The sequence below is a fragment of the Canis lupus genome, chromosome 16, assembly GCF_003254725.2.
Source record: "Canis lupus dingo isolate Sandy chromosome 16, ASM325472v2, whole genome shotgun sequence".
Taxonomy (NCBI): Eukaryota; Metazoa; Chordata; class Mammalia; order Carnivora; family Canidae; genus Canis; species Canis lupus.
Window position 1 is genome coordinate 54,749,472 of NC_064258.1, and position 19,325 is coordinate 54,768,796.

The window sequence follows — 19,325 nt, forward strand, 5'->3', positions numbered from 1 at the left end:
AAATTCAACATTTTATGGTCACCTCAGCAATATGGAATCAAAGGGAATCTGTGTGCATGCAGATAAAATATATCTACCCAAACCTACCAAACAACGTACAATGATGACACAGTAGAATCATTCCTGTTCAATTCACTGGCTCAATTCAACATTGCATTGGCGCTCCTAGAATACACAGGAAGACAGACAAAATGCATAAAAATAAAAAGATTGAAAAGATAGAATCAAATCGGCTTTAATTCAAAGATGTTCTCGTTGCATAGAAACTTCAAGAGCTATAAATTATTAGAAACTGTAGGAGAGGTTAGCAAATTTGCTTCCTATAGGATTAATTTAAAAAATTGTATGTTCCTTTACTCCAGTCAAAAAGAATTGAAAAATGGGGCAGCGCGGGTGGCTTAGCAGTTTAGTTCCGCCTTCAGCCCAGGGCCTGATCCTGGAGACCTGGGGAATTGAGTTCCACGTCAGGCTCCACGTCTCCTGCATGGAGCCTGCTTCTCCCTGTGGGAGGCCTGTGTCTCTGCCTCTCTCTCTCTCTCCCTCTGTGTCTCTCATGAATAAATAAATAAAATCTTAAAAAAAAAAGAATTGAAAAATGTAATATAATTTTTTTATTGTAAAAGAAACAATACCTAGAAACAAAAACAACAAAATGTGTGCAAAAACATTTTGCGTATACATGAAAGAAGTCCTGCATAAATGGACAGATAGCTTATGTTCATGGAAATTGATTCAATTTTGTAAAGACATTAATTGTGTCTCACTGACTTTATGTAAGCTTGATAAATGCAAGTCATTTTCCCCTACAGTATTTGAAAGCTGATTTTAAAATGTATACAGATGGCCAAGGGGCCAATGTTTTACTAAGACAGTGTTGAAAAGAATAATCGAAGTTTGAAGCCTTGCTCTTCCAAGTATAAAATGATTATAAAGCTAGCGTAATTAAGAAAATGTTCTTGACACAGAAATGGACCCATAAAAAAAAGATATGGGAAGATACATACAATAAAATACCATTTATAATCATATCAAAACCTACAAAGCAATACTAAATAATGTGTATAGTTTACATACATATATATAATTATGAGCACAGTATAAAGGAATAAAATACCCTAAGACTGGTGGTTAACAGGGCTGAGAGGTAGGATTGGGGGAAATAAAGAGTAGAATGAAGTTAACAAGGGGGCACAGTAATCTTTCAATATTTTATTTTATATGTTGGGTGATAGGTTTATGGGTGTTCATTATTTATGTATAATACTATGTCTGAATTAGGATTCAGTGGGGCAATCCTAAATGCCTTAGAATAGTACCCACACATTCTAAGGGCTGAGTATAATTTTAGTTATTATTGTTATTATTGCTTCTAGGATATATTCCAACCACATGTTTAATTGTGTCTCTCCTTGGGCTGAGTTGTTAGCTCTGTGGTGGGTGGGGGTGGGGGAGAACCACATCTGTCCTGTTCACCCAGCCCAGCCTCTGCCACATGGTAGTCAGTGAATCAATACAAGTTGAATGTGTGATTGAGCTGTACAATCGACTCTTTGGTGAGCTCAATTTAAGTAGCATTTCTGAGAAAATACAGAACCAACTTGGGCCATTTTTTGTGATCTCCTTCCGAGTTGGTAGCACAGTTTGGATTTTGAGCACAGGCCCCTGCTGGTTACAACACTGCTTTTGGGAAGCATGCTTTACCCATACCTTCCTCCCAACCACCTTGCCCAGCATGGATTCTGCATGTTTCAGGGAAAACATAATTGCCAAAAAGCGTTTTAGTTTTCTCTGGTTTGCTAGAATTTTGGAGAGAGGCAAACACTATTCAGAAGTTTTAAAATTTTTATCAATTTTTTGGTTTCCAATAAATACTTATATAAATGATTATTTCTATTTGGAAGGGTAATTTTGATCTAAGGAGTGTCATTCTTGGAATTTTACTGTCCCTCCTTATCAGTGCTTATGATGGTGTAGCTTTCCCTTCGTAAGGGAAACATGGCACACAATTAATAATTTCCCACCTGCCTTTTTATTTTACTGTTTGCTTTTTGAAATACCTTTTTATCACTTTGCCATCAACTCTTTCGATGTGGCATTTGTTATATATGAATACAATATGTATCTCCTGGAATTATTGTAAACTGTGTCCACACTGTAAAACACTTTGTGGAAGCTGCTAAATGTGAGAGAAAGTATATCCTAAGCCATGAATTTATTCATTCATTCATTAATATCATTTCATTTATTCATTCATGAGTTCAACAAATATCTATAGGAAGCTTGCTGTGTGTTTTTCTTGTGGGAGATGGATAGAGTTTCTGACCTCGTGGGATTTATGGGCTTACAGGCCAGTGGGGAAAATAAATGTAAAATGCAAACTTTGGGGAATAACTCTTTAATGACATGTGCTCTCTGGGTCAGGGAAGTTTTGCCAGGGGACAATTCGTTTAAACTAAGATATGGTAGGTGAGTAGATCTCTCTCTTTCTTAGGGTGGAGTAGACCTTCCTAAAGGTCATCTCTTGAGGTGACTAATAGTGGGTTTCTCATCTACTCCCCATTAAGACTCCAGTCTTCCAGGACACAATACTGGTTTCTGTAGTGTCTCCCTGCCTCTTCAGTAATTCAAGGGATCAAGACTCAGGCTTGGGGCTTCCAGCACAAGACTCCTGAACACCTTCAGGATAAGACGCCCCATAAACAGTAAAAGAGGCTTTCCGCGCATGTGGCCAGTTGTTAGTCCATTCCATGCAATCAAGACTATCTCTCTTTATGAGTTTTTGAGTATTCACTTTCAACTGTCTAGAAAACCTTTCCTGTTCTCTTCCACTCCCTTCTATTTTTCTTGGAGAATATCACATCCTTTGCGTATCAAGTCAGATCAACTTACACCTTCTAGGAAGGCAAGAAATATTTCCTGACTGTCAAAACTAAATGATGGTTTATCCTTGCTGTAAGCTCATGTAGCAACCTGTGCTTTTTTTTTTAAAACCCCAAGTAGATATCACTAGTCATATAATGTTGTGATTTTTGACTTGTGTTGTTAGACTGTGAATGTCATTAGGGCAGGAATTCTTTTGTTAGTAACTCTGGCCTATAGCAAGTTCCTATGTGTGTAAGAATGCTAAATAAACATTTGTACAATTAACTAATGAAAGGGATTAGAAATAATGATACTTGAGTTTAGCAAGACCTGTAAAGACCATGGTCATTCTGTGAATCAATTGTGTTATAAAACCCCCAATAATGTTATGTTACTTTTATTTTTTTAAAGATTTTTTAAAAATTTATTTATTAATGAGAGACAGAGAGACAGAGAGAGAGAGAGAGAGAGAGACAGAGAGCAGCAGAGACACAGGCAGAGGGAGAAGCAGGCTCCATGCAGGGAGCCCGATGTGGGACTCGATCCTGGGACTCCAGGGTCACGCCCTGGGGTAAATGTGGTGCTAAACTGCTGAGCCACCTGGGCTGCCCAATGCTATGTTACTTTTATAATACATTTAAAACATTCAAGTATTTGTGGTGGTTTTAATTTTCTTTAAGTCAATTTTGTGTGAATCAGTTTCTGACCTAGAGCTTAGCCCAGCAGCCAAAAAGTTTCTTTTTTATTGAAATGTAGGAAGAAACCAACTGAGACATTTCCTTTTCAAGATAGTGTTGGATCTGCATCCAAAACACTTGAGGAAATAAAGCGGTTCTAAACAACATCCGTGTCTCTATCTACTTGGTTCATGGTTTCACATCTGTTTTGTTATCTAACTCTAAGACTTTAAACATTTTTTGCCACTTCTTAGAGTTGGGGCTGTATTTGGAGCCTTCACCTTGTTTCATCTGTAACCCTGTTAACTTGACTGTATTTTGAACGTTGTATCACAGTCATGACTGAATTATATAATAGAAGAATATGTGGATATTTTCTTGGCTTATATAAGGAAATGTTTATAAAGATAAGATGAGGGGTTAAAGAAAAAGCCAGCTTCAAACTAAGGTGACTTAAGAGAAGTGAGGACAGAATGGCTTTAGGTTTGATGACTGATGTGTCTTTTAGCTTATGCAGGGAAAAGGTAATAAATATTATAAATATTTCTGAGACAATATTTGAAAGGGAGATCATATCTGACATTAATTATTCTGTATTTATTTATTTATTTTTATTTTTTAAATTATCCTGTTTTTAAACTACCTAGTGAACTCACACCATATATTTTAATTTTTTTTAATTTTTTAAATTTATTTATGATAGTCACAGAGAGAGAGAGGCAGAGGGAGAAGCAGGCCCCATACACCGGGAGCCTGATGTGGGACTCGATCCCGGATCTCCAGGATCGGGCCCTGGGCCAAAGGCAGGCGCCAAACCGCTGCGCCACCCAGGGATCCCCCCACACCATATATTTTAAATAAACGACTACAATAGTGGGATAAATGCAATGTGGTATAATGTAAAGAATATTAAATTGGGGCATCTCGTCATTTCATCTTCTAGGTCTTAAAGGAAATCTAAAACAAACAGTTGTTAGTTCTTAAGGGTCATGTAGCATATTTTAGGGTTCATATGGTGAATAATACAATAATGTCACCCACTTCTCTTTTCTAACTAGTGTTCAGATACTTGCCTGTTCAAAATATTTTTAGTTCAAGTGAGGTCAGGACTTTAAAAGACAATCCTAAAAACAACAATCAGCCACAGCAATTCACCTGCCTTCAGAGAAGGGGAGAAGGAAATGGGGAATTCACGTTTAGTGAGGACTGAGTTTCCATTTGGGAATATGAGAACATTCAGGAGATGGATGGCAGTGATGGCTGCAGAAAATGTGACTGTACTTAATAGCACTGCACTGTACACTTAAGCATGATTGAAATAGTATGTTTTATGTCCCATATATTTGACCACAATAAAAAAAAAATCTTTCTTCATTGACAGGTGATTGCCGGAAGGAAGCTGTGTGTGTGCATGTTTTTGGTCATAAGACTGTTTAGACTGGATTTGGGGTCATTCTTCATTTGCTTTTTAAAAAAAAAAAAAAAAACAGAATAAGTTGCTATCGTCTTCTTTTGTTAACAATTTTTGTGTGAAAAAGTCCATTTTAGAGATAATGTTGATCATCAAAGGAACTTGTTGATCTGCCGCAAAGCTTCCAGAAGGAAGAGTCAAGTTATTTTTCCATCCATCTTGCCCAGTGAATACTTTTCATTCCCCTTTCATTTCTTCTACTTCTCCCCTTGGGGGAGAAGAAAGCCAGGTTGAGGCATGAAGATGCTGGAGACACTCATCACAGGACAGAATGGGCAGGGAACAAGGCTTCCAGGGTCAGAGCGTGAGACAAGGGATCTCTGACATGGGTTCTAAGACTTTCTTGGTCCCTGGGTCTCCTTGAGTCTCAGTTTTTGTTGAGCATGAAATGAGGGGAAAATAATCCTTTTCCTGTTTGTTTTACCAATGGGTTAATGGGTGTGAATGTGTTTTGTAGATTGTAAAGTGCTCTAGAAATTTAAAGAGGCATCATTATTTCCACTGCTATTACTATTAATGGTTTTTCACTGATGGTTTCTGTGGTGTAAAATGAGGAAGGAATATAAATGAGGAGTGATGCTCCATTCTGTTTTGACTGTGTGCCAGGTTATGTCAGCCTAGGGATAAGTTGGAGCAGAGATGCTGCTATGATTTGGCTCTTTGATTTCCCTCATGGTTTCTTTCTTTCAATCTGTGCCCTGAGCAAGCAGCTTGCTCACCAACCCTTGAATGCAGATTGAAATACATTCAGAAGAGATGTTTTTTTTTTAATTTATCTGAATTATATTTACCTGTGGGTTAAATTCATTTGAATAGAGAAAATAAATAGCAGATGACTGTGGAAGGGAGAAGCCTCAACATCCTTTTAGGAGAAATCATGAGAAACAAAGTGGAATGTTGTGCAAGAATTGTCTTGCCTTTACATGGTTGCTTTTGTAATGATTTTGAAGGTGGTGCATAACATGTTTTTGACCCACTTTTAAAAAGTACGTGAAATATATGCTCTGAGGCAAGATGCTTGTACTGTGGATAACTAGGATGTGAGTTATTTTCCATTAAAGGTAAAGAATGCGTGTGTGTGTGCATGTGTGTGCGTGTTTCTCCATGTGCTTGCTTACTTGGACGTGGAGACAGAGGCAGGATTCTTCCTTTCTTTATACCTTCTGCTCCAGGAAGGGTTTATGCCCCCTTGAAAGAGAAACTGTTTATTTTCTCACTATACCTTTTGTGAAGTCCTGAGACTCTGCTTGTGCCCTGTCGCTCAGCGGGCTGAAGTACAAATGCTAATTGATTGCCAGACTGCAAGGTTGTGATTTGCATTCCAAATCAGACTGCAGATTCCCATTATAAATTGCTTATCCTGTTGTTCCTTATCTAGACTCTGTTCCCTCTCTTATTATCCTGCTCATTCCCCAATAATGACCCTTGAAACAATTCCCATTTAAAATCAGACTCCCGTTTAAAATCAGCAGTTTTGGTTGGGCTAATAAAATCACAACGACAAATTGCAAAGACATCACAATAGATGTGTGTTTTTTGTTTTTTGTTTTTTAAAGAAAAACTCAGTGTTCTTCTCCCTTTCCTTTAAGGATCTCCTGGCACTGAAGTAAAATAATCACTTCAAACATATCTTTCAGGCTTAAAGGTGTACGCTCATTCTTTTGCAAACCATACTTTTATATCTTTTTAAATCTGAAAGGTGGGAGCTTACAAAACCTCATGTTAATAACACCCTCTTCCAGATAAACCCTGAGATGGTCTAATTGCATCCCTTCCTGCCACTTTTCAATCAAATTAACTAGCTACTCAGAGAGGAGGGCAAAGGAAAAGGCATTTTCGCAAGGTGTCTTACTGGGGAGAAGCAGCGCTGCAGCATAAAGAACCGGCAGGAATCCGGGCTTTCCCACTCTGGTGGCAAAGAGGGGGAATCATGGGTTGGTGGTCGGCTTCATGTTAGGAGGACACCCCTCCATCTGTTCACAGCTCAGCCTCTTTCCAATTTAAAGCCCAGATTTCCATACAAACCTCAATTTCTTTTCCCCATTTTAAATGCAAAGCAAGGCTTGTGAATCACAGAGTCTCGGCTACTGGGATTCAGACCAAATTTCCCCCCAAAATTCTCGGGCCCTTTGCTTGAATACCTGCTTACAGTGGTACACAATGGGCAGCTTTGAGAAGAAAAATTGATAATCTTCACGGAAGAGTAATTTGAATGAAATTACACTTGACAGCCTGTCTCCAAGCAAACAAGAGGCGCGAGGGAGCCTTAGCTAAGCTCCCAGGACCTGCCCGGGCCACTGCCGGGGGAGCTTCCCAGGGAAAAAAAATCACCAGTTTTTCCAACATCTAATTGAGCTTTTGATTAATTCCGTGTAGCCGAGTCTACTGAAGAAAGGTAGCCATGGAAGAGAATATGGAAGAGGGGCAGACACAAAAAGGTACTGTGCGGAAAAGGGTTGGTTTGTGACTGAGTAATTATTTTGCAGTTTCCGTGTTTGCTTTAGACACTTGCCAGTAGGGCTAATGAAGGTTTCGCTCTTGGAAGGCATTTTTTTGTTCTGTTTTGTCTCCGTGTTAGCCTGTTCCTCCCTTGGAGGAACGTCGGGCGTGAATGTTGTCATTATTTGCAAATCTTTCAGGTCTAAGCATCCAGATGCACAGGAGAGTTTGGTGATCAGGGCATTGCGGTATGGTTGCAAACTCTTCCCTGGACCAGCCTTTGTTAACCTGGTTCCTTTATTTCACGTTTTCACGCTTGTCCAGTTGGGTCAGGGGACTCCTGGTGAGAGCCCCAGATGCAATATTTGGAGCCAGTGGTCGCCAAAAATCTGATGATGTAACCATTATCGATACCTTGCCATGGACATCTAGATAGAACAAAGACCAAGCGCATATTTATTCTATTTTGGTTGGTGCATCTTCCTTAAGAAAAATCCTTTTTTTTTTTTCTTTGCAATTTAGTTTTGATAGAAATGGAGCACAGGTGCATACATTTTCAGAGTGAATAGTGATGGTGAGGTTTTCCTTTCTATGGAGTTGACCCTAATCAACTTCTGAGTAATAAATGTCAAGGGTATTTTCTGATGCATTTTTTAAGCCTTTGTAGGTGTATCCGGCTGTACAAATTAAAGTGAAATGATCATTTTCGTAGGTTGAACGTGGCCAAATATTGACAATTTCAAATGATTCAGACACTTTAGAATGTGTGTGTGTGTGTGTGTCTATGTGTGTGAAGTGGTCGCTTTGGAGGGATCTAGCTCTACCTCATTATTGGCAGCATTTTCTCTCGTGCCTGTTCTCAGGCTTATGTAATGTTATACCAAACGTTCTTGTGGTCTTAGGATGGAAAGAGTGACACAGGTATTACTACGTAAAGGTAATATTTAAGAGTAGTACTGGAAAGCTTTAGCTATCACATTTGATTCTGAAGGTATGTAAATGCATTATTTTAGAGAACCATATTTTACTTGGGAAAATAGGTAGTTTGGAAGCATAGTATAGTTTTCATTATTTTGGGCCATTCAGCTTTGCTGAGTCTCTTGACACACACACACACACACACACACACACACTCAGCACATCTATACAATCAAAGACTGTTGCCATTAAATATTTAAGTGTTTATATAAGCAATAGAGGAAATGAATAGATAAGGTAATGTCCAAATTTTAGTCACTAGCACACTTGTTAATGATACTCTGTAAAGAAACACAATAATCTACATAGATATCATGTGATCGATTTTTGAAATTAAAAAAACCCTCAGCTACCTTTAGTGTGTGAACAAATAGCTTAAGTATTCACCATTGATTTGAAATAGCAAATTTTCATGGTAATTTTCACCCTCAAAGGCATCTCAGTGGACTATTTTCCTTTAGGAATAAAATATCTTATTTTTATATTTTTTATAGCACATAAGGAGATTTCTTCTTGGCCATTTAATTTGTGCAAGGAAATATAAACATAATATTCACATAGAGAAGTGGTATCTATTGCCCTAAATAAAATTTTGAAATCAATCATGGATTTTGGTAACAGGTTGAAATGTCTGAGCAAGCCTTGGTACAGGCAGGAACCAAGAAAAATGATGTAATTAGTTATGATGTTTTTCTCAGGTAACTCTGAAAATCTTTCCTTCATGGGGTGGAAGCAGCAGGGACAAGATGAAAAAACATCCTGTTGAAGTGGTTTTGGGGGGGATTTTTTTAAATTATGAAGGTATGCATATTTAAACCAGTGGAAAACAATTTTTTAAAAATGAAAAGTTGTATGATGATCTATAAGTATATAAAGATATATAGATAAAATATCTATGATTAAGCTTTTTTATTAATTGAGAAGATTTAACTCTCATCTTTCTTGGTCTATTCCTTTCAACTCTGCCTATGACACCTTTTCTTTATAAGTTTGTTTTTAGAAAGTTATATTTGAACATAAATGCTCTCTATACATGTGCAGGGGTGGAGGAAACAATGCAATTGGGGAGGATCTAAGTTGGAAAGCTGTTTGACAAGCAGATTAATCATAAGAGATTTTTCAAGAGTTTAGGTGGACTGATGTAATGATCCATCTACTTAAAGGAAAACAGCACTTTGCAGTAACTTTCATCCTGTTCTTCTCAAATGGCATAGAATTTTCTTAAGTCATAATTCAGATATCACAGAATTCTCACCCATTTGAAAGATTCTTTCCTGGCCTTTCTTACAATTTAAATATGTTTTTCTCTGTTACAAACTAGAAAGACTTGAATTCATGTCAGTATTTATCCATGTCAGCTTCCAGATTCAACTACAATATAAAATGGAAGCCAGTGGTTTCATAAACATTTTTGAGAATATATATAGTTGATGCTTAAAGACTTAAAAAGATCTTCCATAAGAAATGTTTTCTTCATCACAAAATCTTCCTTCCCCATTTAACCTCTAAAAGGCAATTGCAGGCAGTCCTAATATTTACCCTAATTTAACCAAATATGTTCATCCTAGAGGAGAGGATAATTTAAAAGTGTGAGTGACTTTACCAGTCATTCTACTCAATGCCTTGGTGTGAAACCAAAATGAGGTCATTAATCTGTTGCTGCATCATTTTTGCCACTGTCCCAAAAGGTGAATATCTCATTGTGCTGAGTGGGAAGCTGGTGTTTTAAGAACCATGTATTTTTTTTTTTTTTTGTAACATATGCCCTCTAAATGAAACCCAATTATTTGATCCTGAGTCCAACCTAAGCAACAGTATTATGGTTTTGGAGAAAAAAAGAGGAAAAGGAAGGAAGCTATTTTGAACTTGGCCCTTAGGTACAACCACAATAAACCCAGCATTCCTATGGTCAAAAATGGAATTACATGGTCATCCAATCATGGCAACAAGAGTTTCAGTTACTGGAGAGGAGTTGAGCAAAGTGCATGAAGAGATTTTTACAAAGATTTAAAAGGTATACAGTTTATGACTTGTAGGCATGCAACTATGCCCGGAACATTTTGCCCAATCCTGTAGGAAAAGATGTAAGTGATTTAGATGAGTCTGATCGTTAGTGAGTTAGTGAATGTGTGCTCAGGTGGCCAGGCAAGTGGGTGACCATGACTTTACAGACAACCTTAATGAGCGAGTTACTGACTTAGGACGACGTCAAATGATTAGAAGATGTGGTAGAATTATACAGGGATAATTAGACAGAGATAAAAAGGAAACAGTAATGAACAGGAAGAGCTAACAAGTTGGAATCTTCATCAATTGGCTGAATTGTTCCAAAAAGTCAAAAACTGATTGATTTAATGTCTGAACATGAACGACATTTGAAACAAGCCTCAAAATGGTACATGTAATGTACCAGAAATGTTTAATCGACTCAAAAGTAAAATGTTAACATGTTTTTCTCGTATAATTAGCAGCAGTGTATGAATCTATGTGTCAGCTTCTTGAGCTAAACAGAGGCAACCAGTGCCTCCCCTCCAACACTGATGCCTGGTTTACCCTCTCCTCAAGAGAATCAACCCTCAGTGGCCCTCGAGGACTACGTCACTAGAGGAAATAGTTCAAACTCATGTCACAAGGCATAGTTTCATCATCTCAACACCAATCATATGACTCCTGGTTAAGGGCCATCAGCATATCCTTAACTTAGTAAAACCAACAAGAATATCTGGATGAAAGGACAGTATACACGTTTATCTTTCTCTCTTTCAATCTTAATGTTTTTCTCATAATTAATACAGTACGATTATATTGGACATGCCTGCTCAAAATTCTATACTTTTTGTTTTACATCATACATTTCTACGTACATTGCTGTAAACAAGTCTATGCACAAAAGCATGTGTATCCTATTTATGGGCTGTCTGAAATTCTTCGTGAAAAATTTTTGGACTAGTGTTAGTTTTGGAAAGCCTTGAAAGCCTGTCTTTGCAGCCCTAACCCTTCTTTAAACAGACATCATACCTAAAGAAAAGACACCACTGTAATAAGTGAAAAAGGAGGTAGCTTTGACTCTGTGACACAAGAGGATGTTGGGCAACTTAAATTGCCCAATGATTTCAGGGCCAGATAGTGGCCTAAGGACTTTTACATAAATTAACTCATTGACTCTTCACCATGACCTTAAGTGGTACTAATATTGAGGAAACTAAAAATCGAATAGGTTAATTAACTTGACTGAAGTCACACAGTAGGAAGGAGTAGAGCCAGTGAGATGGAGGCCACACCCTGCACTGTACTAGATGTCAATAATGGCCTACCTACCACAGCTTTTTTTAAGTGGCTCTGCTTCAACCACACACTTGTATTACACTAATCAGCCATCCTCTATAATTTATGGTTGTGTTCATTATCACCAACTGTGGCTTTTTTGGCCACATGTGGACAGCTTTGCCAAAGGCAGCCAATGCCTAGGTGTGCTAGCAATCAATCACCTGGGAGTCTTTTCCAAAAGGATGTGCTGGGTCAGTAGGACTCCTCTCTTGAGAATTGAGAGAAGATTATTTTTTAAGGTTTTATTTATTTATTTGAGAGAGAGAGAGAGAGAAGGGGAGAGAGCACAAGTAAGGGAGCAGCAGGCAGAGGGAGAAGGAGAAGCAGGCTCCCAGCTGAGCGAGGAGCCCAATGTGGGGCTCAATCTCAGGACCCGAGGATCATGACCTGAGCTGAAGCAGATGCTTGCATAACCAACTGAGCCACTCAGCTGCCCCAGAAAGGATGATTCCTGATGTACCCTGAGGATCTCTTAGTTCCTCCAAATATCACTAGAGTGACTGAGGTACCCAGCCCTCAGCTAATTTGAGTGAATCTCTGTTCATTACAATCAAAAGACCTCTAAAGAAAACAAATGTCCAGATCCTTTTAGGAGTCTTATGTAAGGAGGTTAATGTTAAGAACTTTCCTCCAACTTTAACCTGCTAAGAGGCAGTTGAACCAAATGTATACATTTTATATACTTAAATCTCAACTTGACATTACTCTTTAACATCCTGGGTAATTCTGAGTTTTTCCCTCACCAGTCATTTTTTATAATTGAATAGTTAGTTCAACGTAAAACTACTACCTACCAGTAAACAAGTATTGGTAGTAAAATATTTGGATAAAATATTCTTTTGGCAATGAAGCCAAAGAACCAGATGCATTAAAGTGTTTGCTTTATTAATAGAATTGGAATCTTTAATAGTATGCCATTGAAATCCATAGAACAGCGGCTAGGAAAATAACAATCACATCAAAAACCTTTGAATAGTCATTTAAATGGAAGAATGAATTAGCCTCCTTTTGCATCTTGGATGCCAGCTACTTGCAGACTCGTGAAAAAGGGAACTTGTCATGTTTGTCTACCTCCAAGTGGACTTCATCTCATCAAATATTGTCAGCTGCCTTCTTGATATTTGAATAACAGAGCTCGAAGAAACAGATCAGATTTTATAAAGTGTGTAGGAGAAATCTGTCCTGTGATTTGGCAGCTGTGCTTTTATTAGCAGTTAATACTGGAGTTTAAGAAATTTTCATCGTGGCTATCAAATGTAGCCCTCACACAGTTGTTAGTGGAGAAAATTAGGTGTATTTTTTCATAAGACTTAATAGATATTCCTAGAACATCTGCATTGCTTTGGTTATTATGACTTCCTCGGGTTAGATGTAATATTTTAGAATTTTGTCATCTTATTTTTTTTCATAATCAGTTGCTAATTATGTTTTTTATTTGTCTCAGAGATCCAAAATGCTCAATAACACATGTTCCACCATCTTGGAGGATAGAGGATACATAATAGGTTTTGTTTTACAGTATCATTGGAATGAACATATTCACTTTTTAAAATGAAAGTGCTTGATAGAGTTACTTCATTTTCTCCCTGAATTAAAACTTTAAACATTTAAGGAGACTAAGTGAGAAGTCCAGTGTAATGGATTGAAATATTGATACAGAATGTACTTAGAATGATGACTTCAAAATGGTTTTAGAAATTAATTATTCCTTAATTAGTCCAGAAGGCAAATGGCTCATGTGGGATCCATAGAATATGGAAGAGAACTGCTAGTTTGTCCATTTTGGCCTCCATTTCCCTTTGAACATAAACCCCTCCCCACCATGCAGAATGTTTGACAGTTTCCTTTTTCATACATAGAAGACAGACTGTCTGGCTTGTTTTCAAAATCCTTTTGGATATCATCCATACTAACAGGTGGCACAGCTGTGGATTAGCTGACATTATGAAAATAATTCATGTTTTTCCATGTGTTCTCTATTCAAGTTGTGACCATTGTCTTCGATATTCTTAATCTGAAAGAAATTTCCTTCTTTGCTGTGTGAAAATAAAAAGAAAGAAAAACACAAGGTAACTGACTTCTTTCAAATTGTGAGTGGGGAATTTAACGTTAGTTCCAGATCAAAGTCAGTAGCTAATTAGGGTGTGTTGTAGAGTTCTTTGGGGAATTAAGTTATAATATGAGCAAATCTGAAGTCAGAGGAAAAAGGGAGGATGACTCTTGACTTTTAGATGATGTTTGTTCTTTGAGTATTAAGGTAGATCAGCATGTTGGAACATAAATACTGTGTACAACAGAATAATTTCCAAAAGAAAGACATTTTGGCACATAGTTTAAATCAATGTTTTTGGACCTAAATTTCCATCATATGAGAAATGATAATCTTTTATTATACCTATCTCTACAAAAGAGAGTAATTTGATGGAATCCATCCCTGAGAATGATGGTAAAGTATTGGTAATGCAAAACATACATCTCCCCCTATTATGGAGAATGTGTGCTTTTTATTTATTCTCAAGTATAAGTGAGGCAGTTGAAAAATTGTGCTAATTATCATTTTCCACTCTAATAAGAATTTCAATGTTTTGGCAAATGCTTTCTCTTCCTTTTAATGCATGAGAAAGATTCTTTGATGAATTAGCTATTTTTTTAATAATATGAAATGTGGAAGAAAAAATTCATAATTGTTTACATACCTTTATGGTTATTTGATGAGAACATTTCCAGTAAATAAATCAAAAAAAGAAATAATACAAGGCCAAATTCCTTTCCCCAAAAACATAGTCAATTTTTTTTTTAAGTTTTTGAGATGCCTCTCCACATTTCCTACATTACTAGATAGTTTCATTTTTTAAAAAGATTTTGTTTATTTGAGAGAGCATAAGCCAGGGAAAGGCAGAGGGAGAAGGGGAAGCAGACTCCCTGCTGAGTGAGGAGCCCTATGATGTTGGGCTCAATACCAGGATCCTGGCATCATGACCTGAGCCAAAGGCAGATGCTTAACCAACTGAGCCACCCAGGCCCCCCGATATTTTCATTTTTAATAGTCTATATACCCCATCAGTTTTGTACTTCAGGTTAGTGATTGCACATCTGAAACATAGCTAATTATTTTTATTAGCATGATTTATATATCATGGAAAAATAGTAAATATAGTAGCTAATATTTAATATTAGCTTTCCTAAGCATTTCATATCAAGTACCTAGTGTCAATATATGCTAACATTGATTAATAAATTTTTATTATAGTTTTCTTACCAATTTCCCATGTATTTTTACTTTATGGACAGACACTCTTTAATCAATGGCTATTTAGTTCAAACTCAGCTCTACAAGGAACAAGAAGAAAACTTCATACAAATATCTAGAGAAGAAAGGATTTTAATGAAATGAGATAGTTTTAATTTCAGCTTTGAGAAAAGTGATTCTACTTAGAAATTTTTTTCCATAATAATAGCATTCAAATGCAAATTTTGGAATTCTAGATTAGTAGTAGTAAAGAATTGTATTCAATTTTGTTAAAACACCTTCAAGTATTTTGCAAATAGAATAATTTTAAAAATACAGGCTTGAGCATTATTTGAGCAATGGAACTTGTATGCATGACACTGAGTGTGGTGTGTCTACTAAAAAAAATCTTAGGCTCTGAGTTCTGATGGTTTTCAGTAGTGCCCACATCTTCCCTAACCTAGCGTCATGAATGGTTTGCTTTTACTTCAGAGATTTTGTTATAGATATTCATCTAAATTTTCTTTTCTTTATTTATTTTTTCATCTAAATTTTAAAATCTCATCCTTTTATAGTAGAAGTTGACTGTAAATGGTACTTATGGAAAAACTGAATTTAAAACATTTTAAATTTCTTTACTCCATCACCCACAATAGAAAATCGTAATTAAAATGTAAGATCTAGAATTATAGATCTAGAGTGTAACAATACACTCTGATGCTCTCTATAAACCTTGAACATGTAGAAAAGCTAGCAGTTTTTGTAGCCAGCTTGCATGCTGATTGGGCAGCTTAACTTGTGGGTTCCCAGATCAGTGACTTGTTACAGCCCTGACTCTTTCAGCTGTAACTCACTTTCTTTATATCTTTGTCTATATTAGTCAGTCCTGGTTTTTTGGGAATGGGATTTGGGGGAAATATGGAAAAACTCATATTTTTAGTGAGTTGATTTCTTCTACCATTATCTTTGGGCTTGTTGGTTTTAATGTGAGTTTTAGATGAAACAGTGACTGGCTAGATGGGCCTATCATCATATTTCCAGCATTGTAGGAGTCTGCTAAATTCAGATCTGTAACCATGTCTCCTTTTCTGTCTTCCATAACACATGGTGACTGTTTAAAACATAACTAAGCAAACTTCCTTGAGGCAGAGAGTCAGTTTCAAAAATTAAAGATGCTAAAGGATTAATCACTTTTTTTAATTGTTGGAACAATTACTTTCTAAAAGTTTGTTTAGCATTAAATGAATAGCTTCTCTTATCATTTATCTTTTTATGTAGTGTATGTTATATCTATCTCCCTGAAGGTACAAATCCCTTAAAGGAATGGATTTTATCTTTTGTTCTTGAATCCAAACTATAAGGTGCTCTGAATACAGCCCCATTCATACATTATGATGATGATGATGATGATGATGATGATGATATGATGATGACGATGATGGTGATGGAGGGGTGATGGTGGTGGTGATGGTGATGATGATGGCAGTGGTGGTGGTTGTTGTGTGATGGTGATGGAGACTAGAAGAGAAAAGGAAAGAGGATGGAAAGGGAAGAAAGAGAAAGAAAAAGAAGAAAAATATGATGTCAACTATTCAGTCTAAAGGAAGGATGAAATCATGTTCTTTTCTAAATACAGACCTTACAGAACAGCTAAACCTGGCTTGAAAAAAAATGCTACTACAACTCCATTTTGTATCCTTAGATTTGAATTAAAAGAAATCTTTAATTTTTGACCTGAAATACAGTTTGATAGCAGCCTTCATGAAAAGGAAGAGATTTTTCAATTCTATTATTAAAGAGCCCACATGGATATTGCATTAGAATTCCAGCAATTAAGCGAAATACATTGAACTGTCAAGTTCAGCAGATGGTTCCTGAAACCTGGGAAGTTAGTCTCACAACATTTTATAAGATGCTAATACAGAAAATATAATATAGTGATGTATGAACTTGCTGACACTAGGCTCACTGTGTTCATTAGTAAGTGTTGATCACAGAAAACAAAATTGCAGAAGAAATGACAGTTTAAAATCCTAGAAGACAATTTAATAAAATAAGTCCTTTCTGAAGCTCTGTCCACCTAGTCCATTTTCAAGATCATAAATTTAAAGGCTAGCATGTCAACGTAATAATTCCCTTTACCATCTTCTATGCTTCCGTTTTCATATTTTTATCAGTATGCAGTCTTGAACAGTTGCCTGATAGTATGGTTGTGACCAAGGCATAGTCTGAAAATTCTAGTCACACAATATTTGAAGGATCATTCTTTCTCCCTGAAGTTCTGGTATACTAATTTTTTGGTATACTGACCACTAATGTGTGCTTTGGGATAAATGTGTGATAACATTATATTGCAAAATTGAGAGTGAGTTCTTCCTGAACTTCTAAAATTATGTCATGTTTTATATGCCCCAATATACAGCGAGGTCAAAAAGTATAATCTTGGGAAAAGATTATTTATTTCTCTTTCTATTTATTTATTTATTTATTTAGATGTCATTTTTATGCAGTGATTTGTAGCAACACAAGATAAAATTTAATCATCAAAGAGATGGCAAGCACTTACTTCTGACATTGAGCTCTATACCATGAAAGACTTAGGAGCTCTAATAAATCACATATGTGGTTCTTTCCTAATGATGTTTGGTAATAACATCTGTATATCAAGGGGAGTTGCTATTTTTACATGAATATTAAAAAGATTTATTCATTATTTCTGGTAAGTTGGAGGGAAAGTTCATACCCCACTCAGAGTTCTACCATCATGATGTCTGGCCTCAACTCTAGTACTTTATTTTCTTTCAAATTTTGCAGTGATCCCAAAGCAACATCATTATCTACTGGTGTTGAGGTCTTTTCAGGCTGCTGTATTCCACAAGCTTCTCTCCCACCGAGCGCTGCTTAATTTTTAAAATATTAAAAATCAAGTGCGTTTTTAAATCTAATATGCTCTATTAAAAAAAAATCAAAATCACTGGCCACTCCATTCCATCTGTATCAGATTCCCAGCACATCTCCTCCTATTGACATAACCACTTTGCTTCAGCCTTAGATATTCAAAGAATTATCTTTAAATGTACTGGGTAATTTGTAGCTTACTTGACTGTATTTTAGATGTGTTAGTTTGAACCATGTCAAATTGCTAATATTAGACAATTTGCATCTGCAAAAAAAAAATGGTACTTTTATAGAGCTATACTATTCATGTGTACATTTATGAAACTTTTTAAATGTGTCCATCATTCTATTTAGAAAATAGAAAATACTACGTGATACGGCATAATTAAGATTTTTATAATATATTTACATGGAGTATGGTAAGCTTATCAAACTTTCTCTGAATTCTTTCTCTTTTTTTATTTATTCATGAGAGACACAGAGAGAGAGAGAGAGAGAAAGAGAGAGAGAGAGAGAGAGACAGGCAGAGACACAGGCAGAGGGAGAAGCAGGCTCCATGCAGGGAGCCTGACGTGGGATTTGATCCCGGGTCTCCAGGATATGCCCTGGGCTGAAGGCAGGCGCCAAACCACTGAGCCACCCAGGGATCCCTGAATTCTTTCTGAGCTCATTAACTTGCTGTGTTATTGTCCCCTTTAACAAAAACTGACAAAAGGGAGATTTTATTGTTGATGGATTCATATATGATGTCAGAGCTAACATTTTCCTCATTTTTGAGGTCACATGACCTCAAAGTTGGTACTTTAGGGGCTTCTTAAACATAGTACTAAATTAGGATATATAGTTTATTCTTCCTGTCTCAGAGTAGACAGCATGTCCTTTTATCTAGAGAGTGAAATATCTGCTTTGTTTTTCCCTGGATAAATTAACACTACCCAAATCATTTTCCATCTATGTGTCATGATTCAGTGGAATCTCATCTCACACAAGCTGGGAATGTCATTCTGTCATGAGTGGTTCTTGTTTATATCATCTAAGGTAAGTTTTCGAAGCTGTTTGTGATCCTTGAGGGACAAAGAATTATATACCATTTCAATATGGAATGTAACCCAGACATTAACTTGAGCTATTACCTTTTTGGTTATTTTGATGCTTTATTGTGCATGAAAGAGAAGCCTTCATTGAAAAGGTCTTATGATCTATGTTTTAGAAATAGTATGAAGCCATAATTTAGGCTTTGGAGTGGACAATAATTAAGCACAAACTAAAGAACACTGAAATGCCCATTACTGAATGTAGATACATGATTTTACCTGTTAATTTTTTAAGTGTGGGTGTGAGAAAAAAAATGAGAATGGATGGGAAAGACTGAACTGCACCTAATCTTGCTATAGAATGAGCGAAATTGTTTTATATTTGTTTTTGGACTAAACTGTTTTAGACC

General features: G+C 36.5%; 1 protein-coding gene across 2 annotated transcripts in view; it reads left to right on the top strand.

The window, feature by feature from the left end:
• GPM6A (glycoprotein M6A) overlaps positions 1-19,325 on the top strand; it is a 332,273-nt gene that overhangs the window by 176,262 nt on the left and 136,686 nt on the right. The window contains exon 1 of one of the 2 annotated variants that reach the window (XM_025434028.3): positions 6,850-7,448. The exons of the other annotated variant lie outside the window; for it this stretch is intronic. Within the exon in view, the coding sequence (XP_025289813.1) occupies positions 7,412-7,448 (37 nt within the window). The 5' untranslated portion in view covers positions 6,850-7,411. Of the gene's footprint in view, positions 1-6,849; positions 7,449-19,325 lie in introns of those variants that run through there. 2 annotated transcript variants of the gene reach the window in all.